Source organism: Phacochoerus africanus, chromosome 15 (genome assembly GCF_016906955.1).
Source record: "Phacochoerus africanus isolate WHEZ1 chromosome 15, ROS_Pafr_v1, whole genome shotgun sequence".
Classification (NCBI taxonomy): domain Eukaryota; kingdom Metazoa; phylum Chordata; class Mammalia; order Artiodactyla; family Suidae; genus Phacochoerus; species Phacochoerus africanus.
In genome coordinates, this window is record NC_062558.1 from 42,023,619 (window position 1) to 42,038,007 (window position 14,389).

General features: G+C 43.8%; 1 protein-coding gene across 1 annotated transcript in view; it reads left to right on the forward strand.

Moving 5' to 3' along the window:
• SVOP (SV2 related protein) overlaps positions 1-14,389 on the forward strand; it is a 97,454-nt gene that overhangs the window by 72,298 nt on the left and 10,767 nt on the right. The window contains exons 8-11 of the mRNA XM_047761116.1: positions 1,332-1,457; positions 3,269-3,397; positions 5,673-5,746; positions 8,595-8,671. Coding sequence (XP_047617072.1) covers positions 1,332-1,457; positions 3,269-3,397; positions 5,673-5,746; positions 8,595-8,671 — 406 coding nt within the window. The remainder of the gene's footprint in view (positions 1-1,331; positions 1,458-3,268; positions 3,398-5,672; positions 5,747-8,594; positions 8,672-14,389) is intronic.

Consider the following 14,389-nt stretch of genomic DNA (forward strand, 5'->3'; position numbering starts at 1 on the left):
GGGTCCCATGACCTATTTTTGAACCATGATCTAGAAGATCTCAGGGCAGATATATAGCAGCTCAATGGCCCTCCTCCATGCAATGGCAGTACTGTTTATTTGTCCCTGTAGGACACTGAGGTCCACAGTCACAACCCTCCCCAATCACCATGATCATGTCAACTATATGGATCATATTGACTCCACAGCCCATCTTAGCCATACTGATTGCATCTGCCCCTGACCAATCAGGGTGGTGGTCAGTTGGTCCACACTGGTACGGATGAACCAGTTTTTCAGATATTGAAATGCATCTGTGCCAGCTGGCTCTGATCACTTACTAGCCCTCATCACCTGACACCTGTCCTTTCTAAGGACTCCCTAGAACTCCTCGTGATCCAGCAACTAAAGAGTTAACACCTGGTACAGTCTGGTAGGGGTAGGGGAGGTGTGTAACCCATGTTGATTCTGACTGGCCAGTGCTATAAATTGTTAGCCATTTTGACTGTCAGCTCTGGTTTTCAGCAACTGAAATGGACTGTGGTTACTTTAAACAAAAGGAGATTTGGAAAGGCTCTTGGGGGCTCCCAGACAGGAAAGATGAAGGACAGTATTTTGGAATGGACAATACTTGTAGATTCAAGATTGCAGCAAGAAACAGCATACTCACATTAGGACACTTTGAAGAGGGTTTCGTAAAGGGACTGTTTATAAGGTCCCTGAGGGGGCAAAGCGAGGGAGTGATTAGCAGCCCAGCCAGCCTATGACCACCCTGTGGGGAAGGAGCCAAAGGAACAAGCACCCCAATCCCCCTTTCTTCCAATCTCCTGTGGGGCTCCCCTTTGGCTACACCCAATGTGAAACCAGAGGACAGGGAGCCTGAATGCAGTCCATACAAAGAGGAGGTTGAAAAGGATGAAGAAGGACTCAGAGAAGCAGACAGAAGATATTCAGCACCACAGAGAAGAGGCAATTCTTGATAAAGGATGCTGGGGCACTGTTGGGCAAGGGAGGTGGATGTCAATAGACAAAAAGCACTGGGTACATCACTCTATTGACTTGCACAATATTGATCACATTGATCTCCTTAACCAGAGCTGCCCACTGGTTAAGAGCACACTGCAGGGGGCGCCATGCAAATATAATACAGTGTGGATGGCACCCTCAGGAGATGGACAACATGGAGGCCCTGGCCCACCCATATGGACCACAGGAAAAGTGATGACCATTCAGACTTTCCCAACCCTAAGGACCTCTCACCCATGTAGATAAGCTTGTCTACAATGATCCTGGAATTGCTCACCGTGGTGACCAATGCTGCCCCATTACTGACGGCCATTCTCCCATGCCAGGTGTTCTGGGCCATCGGGACAGTGTTCGAGGTCATCCTGGCTGTGTTTGTGATGCCCAGCCTGGGCTGGCGTTGGCTGCTCCTTCTTTCAGCTGTCCCGCTCCTCCTCTTCGCTGTCCTGTGCTTTGTAGGTATCCCTTAAGAGATTTCAGCTTTGGCTACTTGATCTCCTGCCATTTGCTGTATTTTGGTGGGGAGGGTATGGAGAAGGGTACAAAGCCGTTTTTTTTTTTTTTTTCTTTTTAGGGCAGCACCTGCAGCATATGGAAGTTCCCAGACTAGGGGTCAAATCAGAGCTACAGCTGCCGGCCTATGCCACAGCCACAGCAACTCCAGGTCTGAATCAAATCTGCAACCCACACTGCAGCTTGCAGCAATGCCAGATCTTTAACCCACAGAGGGAGGCCAGGGATCAAACCCACATCCTCATGGATCCTAGTTGGGTTCTTAACCCGCTAAGCCACAAGAGGAACTCCCCAAAGCCAACTTTTAAAATTGGGCATTTTTTTGGTTTGTTTGTTTGTTTGCCATGCCTGCGGCATGTGGAATTTCCCAAGCTATCTCTAGCTGCTGCAGTGACAATGGCAGATCTTTGGCCTGCTGCACCCCAAGGGAACTCCTTAAAATTCCTTTTTAAATCAGGAAATGACACAAAGGAGCAGGGCTTGAGGTAGACCCGGTATGGGGTGTCAGGTTTCCTCCAGACAGATTGATGAAGTGTTTTTGAGGGAGACATCAGGAGGATGTGGTACCCTGCCTCCCCACTGTAAGATCTTCACTTAAGGTGACTCTATTTGGGATGGTTAGGATTCTTAAGTTGCAAATGACAAAAACCCAATTTGAACTGGTTTGAGTAAAAGAGATATAGAAAATTAAATATCTGGCTTCAGGCACAGCTGGGTCCAGGGGCTCAAATGATCTCTCCATGTCAGGTCTACATAGACTACCCCTACTTCCCCTGCAATGAGCTCAAAACACACTCTTATCACTTCATGTGTAGACCAAACCCATGAAACACTTTACAACCAGTGGGCCTCCAAGTAAATGCTCATATGCCAGTAGTGAAAGCATATTGCATGGCAGCGCCTAGATGCAAGAGGTGCTGGGAGATGTAGTTTCTGGCTGGGCAAGCCAGATCCAAGGACAACTCTTTACTATGGAAAGGGAAGCATGCGTTTTAATTGGCACTAGCAATCTCTGCTACATTCTCATTTTACTGCTGAGGAAACTAAGACCCAGAGAGGTTGACTGACTTGTCAAAAGGCACACAGCAAATAACAGAATTCATTTGAACCAGATAGTCTGACTCCAAATCTCACCGTCTCTCATTTCACAGATTGATGTTCTTTGTTTTATGGAAATCTCTTTATCTAGTCACTTGGGGTTGGGATTCTATTAGGCCCAAAGGTTTTTCTGATTTCTTTGTACCTCTTAGACTGAGTTTGCAAAATGATGCTAAACTAAGGTGAGGTGTAGTTTCTTGAAAGATAGGGGTGGTGATGGTGGTGGTAAGAGTAGTGGACTTTTTTCTTTTAGTGGCAGTCTTCATTTAATTCAGCAGTCACCCAGAACTCTGAAGCAGCACCAAATTACAGAAGTAGCACCGGCAACAATAACAGCTACCTTTTAACCCATCCCAAGCACTGTGCTGAGCACTTTGTCTGGATTATCCCACTTAATCCTCTCAACAACCCTAAGAGGGAGGATCTATTATTATCCCCATTTTATGGGTGAGGAAATGGAGGCACAGAGAGGTCAAGTTATTGCTCAAGGTCACAGAGCCATTATAATCAATGGCAGTGCCAGGATTTGAAGTCAGGCTTAGAGCCCCAGAGCCTCTAGTCTTAAGGGCTCCACACACAGATGAGAGCATTATGTCTGGGACCAAGCATTCTATTCTGTCCTAACCAGCCATGTCTGGGTCTCCTGTCTCCATAGTGGCTGCCAGAGAGTGCAAGATATGATGTGCTCTCTGGAAACCAGGAAAAGGCCATTGCCACCTTAAAGAGGATAGCCACGGAAAACGGAGCCCCCATGCCTCTGGGGAAGCTCATCATCTCCAGACAGGTCAGTGCCTGGAAGACTGATTGTGGTATGTGTGTCCCTGTGCATGGGGGAGCGTGTATAAAAAGTGGGGCATGCATGTTTGTGTGTTCACGGGTATGCATTGAATGGGTGTGGGAATGCAGTGGGCAGGATCTGCAAGGAGAATTTAGCAACTCTGATCTGTGCGTTTTCACTGCCACATCCCAAAAGTACCACTGGAGAACGCAGCCAATGATTAGAGAAATGTGATGTAAAATCCGATAATGGGTCCTGTAATTACTCCTGCTTCGATTTCGTCGTTCAGCACCCATGAAGTTGGATTAGTTGATGTGATTGATTGGCAAAGGCTTGACAATAAAACCACAGTAGAGAGTGCCAAGATAGGCTTAGATCCAGGGCACCAAGCTGCGCCTAGGTAGACGTCTTTAATGGATGGTACCTCACTCCCCATGGCAACACCATCAGGGAATCTGCCAGGGTGAAAATGTATGAGCACCTACCACAGGTGCAAGTGGGGAGAAGGGAGCCAGATTAAAGCCTGCAGTCCTTGCCCTTGACAATGAACCAAGTGGCTTACAGAAACATCACAAAGACTCTTAAACAAATAACAGACCTTACAAGGAATTTTTTTAAATTATATTTCTGATTATTTCTATATTAGGCAAAAAGAACTGCATGGGATTTCACCAGATTGAAGGAAAGTGTTAGGCATTGTCTGACAACATAGAAGCCAGGAGGCATATCCTAGATCTGCTTTGGGAAGCACCAGGGTATGTCAGGAACATCCCAAAGAGCAGGAGCCTCATATTCTCAAATATATTCATTAAGCATATTAATGAGCATTGTCGTTTTATTTAGGAATATATTGGGAGTTCCCTGGTGGCTCGGTGGGTTAAGGACCTGGCATTGTCACTGCTTGTGGCTCAGGCCACTGCAGTGGTGCGAGTTCCATCCCTGGGCCAGTAACTTCCACATGCCATGGGAATGGCCAAAAAAAAAGAATATATTATGAAAATAGCTATGTTCATGAAGCCAATATTCACAGGTATATTAAACCACCTATAACCCATAATTTTTTATTTATTTTATTTTTATTTTTATTTTGTCCTTTTAGAGCCACAGGTGCAGCATATGGAATTTCGCAGGCTAAGGGTCAAATTGGAGCTGTAGCTGCTAGCCTACACCATAGCCATAGCAACTCGGGATCCAAGCCGCATCTGTGGCCTGCACCACAGCTCATGGCAATGCCAGATCCTCAACCCACTGAGCAAGGCCAGGGATTAAATGTGCATCCTCACGGATGCTAGTTGGGTTCATTAACCTCTGAGCCACAACAGAACTCCCCCATACTCTTCTTAAAATAACTTTTAGCACATTTAAGTAAGTGATCACTTCTCAAACTGCTACTAAGAAAAATGTGCTTATTGAATATATCTAAGAAGATAATCACAATCATAGAATATTTCTTTTAAAAATGGAACATTGTAAACCAAAGATTTTATAAATTAGTAAATTATATAAAATTGACAACTATAATTTAAAAATACAGCAAAAATAGACAAAAAGTAATAATTAAAATACAGCAAAAATAAAATAAAATTGGCAAGTGGGTCAATTAATTTTTGTCACCTGACCTAGAGCTGGCTTGGGTGAGGAAGGTGTGAAATGGTGGGAGGCGTCTATGGACTGATTTTCTTTTTTTTTTTTTTTGCTTTTTAGGGCCACACTCGTGGCATAGGGAGGTTCCCAGGCTAGGAACTGAATTGGAGCTACAGTTGCCGGCCTATATCACAGCCACAGCAACACCAGATCAGAGCCACATCTGTGACCCACACCACGGCTCACAGTATTGTAGGATCCTTAACCCACTGAGTGAGGCCAGGGATCGAACCCAAGTCCTTATGGATACTAGTTGGGTTCATTACCTCTGAGATAAGATGGGAAATCCTTGGACTGATTTTTTTGCTCCCTGGTCCATGGGATCACCCAAGAGGCCTCAGAGAGGCCATGCCTGAGGGGTCTGCTTCCCAGCTCAGGATTCCAGGCTGGCATGGGGATGGGGAATCAAACCTCTGGTCATTGCTGAGTCCTGGTTGGAGTCCTCCCTGGGCTGGGGGTGGGGGGTAGGGTATGGCTGAGTGCTGTGGATTTGAGTCCTGAGTTTTCCAATCCTGAGTGTCCAGGCCACCAGAAACCCCCCTCCCAGCCTCAGGGTATCCGCTGGTCAGAGGCCACCAACTGATGCCCACACATCTGTAGGGGAGGAGAGTAAATGGCATTCTTTGTCTTGAAACAGGAAGACCGAGGCAAAATGAGGGACCTTTTCACACCCCATTTTAGATGGACAACCTTGTTGCTGTGGTTTATATGGTAAGAGCTGTTCATTAATGCTTGGATTTCCCTCATCTGCACCCTATTTTAGTTTTGCTTTAACTCGGAGCTCAGAAAACTCCTCCAGCTTGGGCAACATTTGCAAAACTGAGCATCTCTTTCCCAATTTCTGTGTTATTGCCCGTATTATTATTTCTTAGTGTTTTCAGATAAATGTCTTTCAAAAGGAAACTTTATCTGCTTTAAGGAAAAATTTTAACAGCCAACCATATTTCAAAGTTGCTTATAAAAATAAATACAGTTGGCCCTCCCTAGCCACAGGTTCCGCGTTCAGGGATTCAACTGACCACAGATGGAATATATTTAGAAAAAAAATTCCAGGAAATTCTAAAAAGCAAAGCTTGAATTTGTTGTGCACCAACATTGTAGTTATGACTATTTACATAGCATTTACATTGTCGTTGCAATTCTTTACGTGGCACTTACATTGTATGAGGTATGATAAGTAATGCAGAGACAATTTAAAGTAAAAGGGAGGATGCAGGTTATGTGCAAATACTACATCACTTTATATAAGGGACTTCAACATCCAAGGATTTTGGTATCCATGGATTTTTTTTGGGGGGTGGGGGCAGTCCTGGAACCGATGCCCCCACTGACACTGAGGGGGGATTGTACAGTAAAAAGTAGATAGATTGATGGTTTGCCAAGGCACTGAGCTGCTGTATTTAAGAGACAGACAGGGGGGAAGGTGGTAAGGACTCATTAGCACATACGTAAGGCTGAAAGATGATCAAAAAATTGAAAGGAAACTTAGAATTTTTTTTTCCCACAGTGAGATTTAATACTTCTGCTATCTCCATCCCCCTCTCTCCTTACCATGCCTTGGGTACCACCAGCAGCACAGGGCCCATATTTTGGGAACCCCTGATTTGGTCAACAGGGGCATTCTTAGAGCTTTCACTTCTGATCTCTTTCTGCTTTTTCTTTTTCTTCTTCTTTTTTTTTTTTTTTTTGTCTTTTTGCCTTTTTGCCTTTTCTAGGGCCACTCCTGCGGCACATGGAGGTTCCCAGGCTAGGGGTCGAATCAGAGCTGTAGCCACCGGCCTACACCAGAGCCACAGCAACTGGGGATCCGAGCCATGTCTGCAACCTACACCACAGCTCACGGCAATCCCGGATCCTAACCCATTGAGCAAGGCCAGGGATCGAACCCAAAACCTCATGGTTCCTAGTCAGATTTGTTAACCACTGCGCCAAGACGGGAACTCCTCTTTCTGCTTTTTCTTAAAATACAACCATCACAGTGCCCCGAGGGCATTTGTAGTAAGTAAGTAACCTTACACTACAACTGGTCAAATTTCAACTTTTTCTTTCAACTCTTTCTACCAAGTCATGTACACAGCGTTAACAGTGCACAAAAAATTGTCTAGCTAAGGCTTTCTGCTGTTTTAACCAGTTCTCGCTTTTCCTGTTCACCTTCAAGCAGAGGTGCTAATCAGCAGGGAGGTGTCCTCCAAGGGGTCCATTGCAGGGAAAGGGAGGGGAAAGCTTTGATAATACACAGCACCGGGCTCCAGCTCTGCCCCCGCATTCTGCATCAACTTACCAAGCATTTATTAAATACCTGCTGTGTGCCCAGTACAAGGATGGAGTCAGCAGGATATTTTTAAAAGGTGGGGAAACAGAATCGAGGGCATCTATCTTTGCATGTGTGTGATTCTGTTGGGCTGATGTGACTCAAACACTAAGCAATTAATTATAGATGAATTTGAGAATACCATAGAAATCATTATATTTGCAAGCACGTATTGAAACCCAAAGAAATGAATCACTGGCTTCTGCTTATAACTGCGTTCCCATGTAACTGTACTACAGGATAAGAATATTCTGGTCCTATAGACTCAAGTGTTCTGGTTCCTAGGGCAGTTGGGCATTAATTGTGTCATTCTTATCTGAAATGCCCATGAAGTCTGCAGACTCCACACTTGACCTGACACACAGCAGGTGTTTAATAAATGCGTGGTGCGTTGATTCAGCTCCCAGGAATGCAGGGACAGAGCTGGAGCCCAGTTCTACATACACTTTTTCCCCTGCTGTTCAAAAGTAGAGTATTCCAAGGAAACCTTTCATAAGCTGAGGCATAAAGTGAAGAAGCAATTACCTGAGGACACCTCTTGCTAACAAAAGAAACAAAATAAATGAAGATCAAGCACAGCTGCTCACAGACACTACACTATGGCGGCTTGATGTTGATATGCTGAGTGTAGTTCCTGGGGAAGGAGCTTGGTGGCGCCACTCTCACTGCTTGGGTCAAGTGCTGCCTCTATAAAGGCTGAATTCTATTTTTGATTTTCGCCTTTTTTTTATAAAAGGTAAAATCCCCTTCGGACTTTTTCCGGTGAGCAAAAACATACTAATGTAGGTCTTTTGTAAAAGTGGAGTAATTAAACTTTGGGAAAGTGAGGGATACCTAGATTATCAAAGCTTTTCCCTCCTCTTCCCTATCCAACTCGATCAACTCAACCCGGAAGCCCTGACATCTATGGACATCTCTCAAAATGACTGTGTTCTGCCAAATTTTGGTCCCCTATTTTTCCCCTCCTTTTGCCAATAAACAGCCTTAGGGGTGGCCTGTCTGTGATATAATTGTTGATCTTTCAAAGGACACAAGGTCACTTTCCTTTAGCACATCACTGTGCTTGGTATCTGCCATCTTCTCACTCAAGGGGTCCAGGACAGCCCCCAAAAGGTCCAGCGTGGCCTGAGCCAAAAGACTCGTCTCTGCCACTCCTGCTGTCGATGCAAGTCCTTCCTGAGGGGAGAGAGAATGGGGGCTTGCATCCCTGCCCTCATTTCCTTACCTTTCTCACTTCCTTCCTGGCAGGTTTTCCAATGCGTTTTCTTACTATGGACTAGTTCTGCTCACCACTGAGCTCTTCCAGGCTGGAGATGTCTGCAGCAGTGAGTAGCACAGCCTTCTGTCAGCTAACCTACTCCTCTTCCAACTACAAGGTCACACACACGCACCCAACCCCCAGGTCTGCCCTCACAGGTCCCAGGAGAACGTTTCTGTGCAATCTGAACATGCGAGAGCTGGGCTGTGGTTTCCAAGACGCTCTGTAGAGACCTGGACAACCTTGTCAGGAGAACGGTGTCATTAAGGCAGAGTCGCATCTTCTTTCCCCAAAGGAGGTCCATAATGTACAGCACTGAGTTTTATGGCTCTGACCCTGAGCAGTAATCTTCATATGCTCATTAAGTCTGAGGAGCAGACTGTCACCCAATCCTGGCCACTCAACAGAACCATCTGGGGAGCTTTTAACCAAGGCGGTACCATTTAAAAAATGCATGGACCAATTTATGTGGCATCTTTGGGGGTGGCACCCAGGCAGGAGTGGGTTTGAATAGCTCCCCAGGTGATTCTTTTGTGCAGCCGGAGGTGGGAACCACTGGACAAAAGGAATGAGTAAAAAGCGAAGTCTGTACAGAGATGTCTAGGCTTTCAAACCAATCTGTCTTTAATGGAATACATTGAACCCAGGATGGGGGCTTGAGGGATCAAGTTCTTGCCTGTTTGTGGGACTTGTCCAATTATCTTTTTCCTGTTAAGCTTCTATAATCTGAGTTAATGGTTTGGTTTATTGGTATAAGGATTTAATGAGAGAGCAGAGTCACACCTCACAGGGAGGTGTGGGAGAGTCTTAAATCAGCCGCCCTGAGGAAGCTGTTCCATTGTGAATGTGGGATTGGTATTGAGTGAGCTTAAACTGTTTGCCCCTAATAGGGCAATTTTTTTTTTAAGCAAAGCAGGGGCTCCAATTGGATGTTATATATAGAGCAAAGATTGGCAGAGCTTTTCTATAAAGGGTCAGATAAGAAATATTTTAGGATTATGGACCAAACAGCTCTGCCATGTGGCAAAAAGCAACTGAGCACAATATGGAAACAAGCCTTGCCTCTGTTCCAAGGAAATCTTTTTTATGACCACAAATTTGAATTTCATATCCTTTTTTATGTCATGAAATGTTATTCTTCTTGTTTATTTTATTTTTTTGTCTTTTTAGGGCTGCACTCTTGACATATGGAGGTTCCCAGGCTAGGGGTTGAATCGGAGCTACAGCTGCCAGCCTCCACCACAGCCACAGCAACGCCAGATCCAAGCCATGTCTGTGACCTATGCTGAAGCTCATAGCAACACCAGATCCTTAACCCAGTGAGTGAGGCCAGGGATCTAACCCGTGTCCTTATGGATACTAGTCAGGTTCTTTACTGCTGAGCCATGACGGGAACTCCATGTTATTCTTCTTTTGATTTTAAAAACTATTTTAGGCGTTCCCTGGTGGCTCAGTGGGTTAGTGATCTGGTGTTGTCACTGCTATGGCTCTGGTTACTGCTGTGGCTTGGATTCAGTCCCTGGCCCAGGAACTTCTGCAGGCCTTGGGTATGGCAATAAATAAATAAATAAATGTAAAAACCATTCTTAGCCTGCAGGCCAGGCAGAAAGCAGGGGGAACCAGACTTAGCCTGCAAGCAGATGTTTGCCAACCTGTGTTAAAATCTCATTCTTATACTTGGGTGGGAAAGTGATAGGGAAGGAGAAGTGGGTTGTGTTATGAGAGGAACCCTGAGCTTAAGGTACTCTGATCTTTTATACCAGATGATAAGCCTGCCTGCTCTTTGTTCTGCAGAAAGAAGCTGTATCTTCAAAGGCCATAAGCAAACCTGCCCTTTACTCCAAAGGGGGATGCTCTCTGTCTTTCAAGGCTATTTGCTAAACTAAAATCCTTGAAAAGATAGTCCAGGACAACGGCAATAAGTGCCTCTACTTATAAAACATGCAGAGTATGTGAGAGACCCATGGAGAATTGTCTGCTAACACCAGTAAGAGGTTACAGCTGGTTCAAAGGAGCATTCAAAAGACACATGTAGGAGTTCCCATTGTGGCTCAGAGGGTTAAGAACTTAACTAGTTTCCACAAGTATGAGAGTTTGATCTCTGACCTTGTTCAGTGGGTTAAGGATCCAGCATTGCCAAGAGCTGCAGCATAGGCTGCAGACGTGGCTCAGATCTGACATTGCTGTGGCGATGACGTAGGTTAGCAGCTGCAGCTCCGATTAGACCCCTAGCCTGGGAACCTCCATATGCCTCAGGTGAGGCCCTAAAAAGAAAAAAAAAGAAAAAAAATCTAAAATAAAGGACACGTGTATAGGCAATCAGAAAAGCTGAAATGGATTTACACTTAGAGGCAAAACTTGGCAGCTTGCTTAAGGCAATAAGCAATTGCATCACCACCAGATACAGTTTTGAGACAAGAATCATTTGCATTAGTATTAGTATTCCATAATGTGAAGTTATATTTTATTTTATTTTTTAGTGATTTTTATTTTTTTCCATTATAACTGGTTTACAGTGTTCTTTCACTTTTCTACTGTACAGCAAGGTGACCCAGTCACACATACATATGTACATTCTTTTTTCTCACATTATCATGCTCCATCATAAGTGATTAGATATAGTTCCCAGTGCTACACAGCAGGATCTCATTGCTTATCCATAAAAAGACAATAGTTCCCATCTATTAACCCCAATTCCCAGTCCATCCCACTCCCTCCCTCTCCCCCTTGACAACCACAGGTCTGCTTTCCATGTCCATGAGTTTCTTTTCTGTGGAAAGCCTCATTTGTGCCGTATATTAGATTCCAGATATAAGTGACCTCATGTGGTATTTGTCTTTCTCTTTCTGACTTACTTCACTTAGAGTAAGAATCTCTAGTTCCATCCATGTTGCTGCAAATGGCATTATTTTATTCTTTTTTATGGCTGGGTAGTATTCCATTGTGTATATGTACCATATCTTCTTAATCCATTCATCTTTCAATGGACATTTAGGTTGTTTCTATGTCTTGGCTTTTGTGAGTAATATTGCAGTGAACATGTGGGTACATGTGTCTTTTTCAAGGAAAGTTTTGTCTGGATACATGCCCAAGAGTGGGATTGCTGGATCATATGGTGGTTCTTTCTGAGGTACTTCCATACTGTTGTCTATAGTGGTTGTACCAATTTACATTCCCACCAACAGTGCAGGAGGGTTCCCTTTTCTCCACACCCCCTCCAGCATTTGTTATTTGTGGACTTATTAATGATGGCCATTCTGACTAGTGTGAGGTGGTATCTCATGGTAGTTTTGATTTGCATTTCTCTAATAAAACAGGGATGTTGAGCATTTTTTCATGTGCTTGTTGGCCATCTGTAAATCTTCCTTAGAGAAATGTCTGTTCAGGTCTTTTGCCCATTTTTCAACTGGGTTGTTGGCTTTTTTGCTATTGAGTTGTATAAGTTGTTTGTATGTTTTAGAGAGCAAGCCCTTGTCAGTTGCATCATTTGAAACTATTTTCTCCCATTCTGTAGGTTGTCTTTTTGTTGTTGTTGTTGTTCATGGTTTCCTTTGCTGTGCAAAAGCTTGTCAGTTTGATTAGGTCCCATTGGTTTATTTTTGCTTTTGTATCTGTTGCCTTGGGAGACTGACCTGAGAAAACATTTGTAAGGTTGATGTCAGAGAATGTTTGCCTATGTTCTCTTCCAGGAGTTTGATGGTGTCTTGTCTTATGTTTAAGTCTTTCAGCCATTTTGAGTTTATTTTCGTGCATGAAGTGAGGGTGTGTTCTAGTTTCATTGATTTGCATGCAGCTGTCCAGGTTTCCCAGCAATACTTGCGGAAAAGACCATATTATTCCTATTTTATATTCTTGCCTCCTCTGTCAAAGATTATTTGACCATAAGTGTCTGGGTGTTTTTCTGGGCTCTCTATTCTGTTCCATTGGTCTGTATGTCTTTTCTGGTACCAGTACCACACTGTCTTGATGACTGTGGCTTCTCCCTGAAGTCTGGGAGAGTTATGCCTCCTGCTTGGTTTTCGTTCCTCAGGATTTCTTTGGCAATTCTGGGTCTTTTGTGCTTCCATATAAATTTTTGGATTGTTTGTTTTAGTTCTGTGAAAATGTAATGGGTAATTTGAGGAGATCCGATCGTGGCTCAGTGGTTAACGAATCTGTCTAGGAACCATGAGGTTGCAGGTTCGATCCCTGGCCTTGCTCAGTGGGTTAACGATCCGGCCTTGCTGTGAGCTGTGGTGTAGGTTGCAGACACGGCTCGAATCCCGTGTTGCTGTGGCTCTGGCATAGGCCGGCGGCTACAGCTCCGATTAGACCCGTAGCCTGAGAACCTCCACATGCTGCAAGAGCAGCCCTAGAAAAGGCAAAAAGACCAAAAAAAAAAAAAAAAAACTTCAAAAAATGTAATGGGTAATTTGATAAGGATTGCATTTAATCTGTAGATTGCTTTGGGTAGTATGGCCATTTTTACAATACTAATTTTTCCAACCCAGGAGCATGGAATATCTTTCCATTTCTTTGAATCCTCTTTAATTCCCTTGATTCATGTTTTATAATTCTCAGCATATGTCTTTTACCTCCTTGGTCAGGTTTATTCCCAGGTATTGGATTTTTGGGGGTACAATTTTAAAAGGTATTGTGTTTTTTATTCCTTTTCTAATATTTCATTATTAGTCTACAGGAATGTGACTGATTTCTGAATGTTAATCTTATATCCTGCTACTTTGCTGAATTTGTTGATTAGTTCCAGGAGTTTTTGGGTTGAGTCCTTGGGGTTTTCTACATATAGTATCATGTCATCTGCATACAGTGACAATTTAACCTCTTCTCTTCCAATTTGGATATGTTTTATTTCTTTTGTTTGTCTAATTGCTGTGGCTAAGACTTCCAATACTATGTTGAATTAAAGTGGTGAGAGGGGGCATCTTTGTCTTGTTCCAGATTTTAGTGGGAAGGCGTTCAGCTTTTCTCCATTGAGTATTGTATTTGCTGTGGGTTTGTCATAAATGGCTTTTATAATGTTAAGGTATGTTCCCTCTATACCCACTTTGGTAAGATTTTTTTTTTTTTGTCTCTTTGCCTTTTCTAGGGCCGCTCCTACGGCATATGGAGGTTCCCAGGCTAGGGGTCTAATCGGAACTGTAGCCACCGGCCTATGCCAAAGCCACAGCAACACGGGATCCGAGCCACATCTGCAACCCACACCACAGCTCACGGCAATGCCGATCCTTAACCCACTGAGCAAGGCCAGGGATCGAACCCACAACCTCATGGTTCCTAGTCAGATTTGTTAACCACTGAGCCACAATGGGAACTCCATGGTAAGAATTTTTACCATGAATAGATGTTGGACTTTGTCAAATGCTTTTTCTGTATCTATTGAGATGATCATGTGGTTTTTGACTTTTCTTTTGTTAATGTGGTATATGATGTTGATTGATTTGCATATGTTGAACCATCCTTGTGAACCTGGGTGAAGTTATATTTTTAAAAAAGCTTAAAGATAATGAAAGGTGAGCTAACCTATAAAGGGGTCAAGGACCTTTTGCCCATTTCAAAATCCTTCAGTCTATTCCCTAACAAGTGATATGGGATGGAAAAAAGATAAAGTAAGGGAGGTCAGGACTGTGGGGCAAAGTAAAGGGCTGTGGATAAGTCAAAGTTTTAAGTGGGGTGGTCAGGATGGCCTCAATGAGAAGGAGAGATGATTTAAAGGAAGACTTGAAAGAGGTGAGGAAATCAGTCATGGGGATATGTAAACTGCAATTGAGGAAGAGAGCAGCCAGTG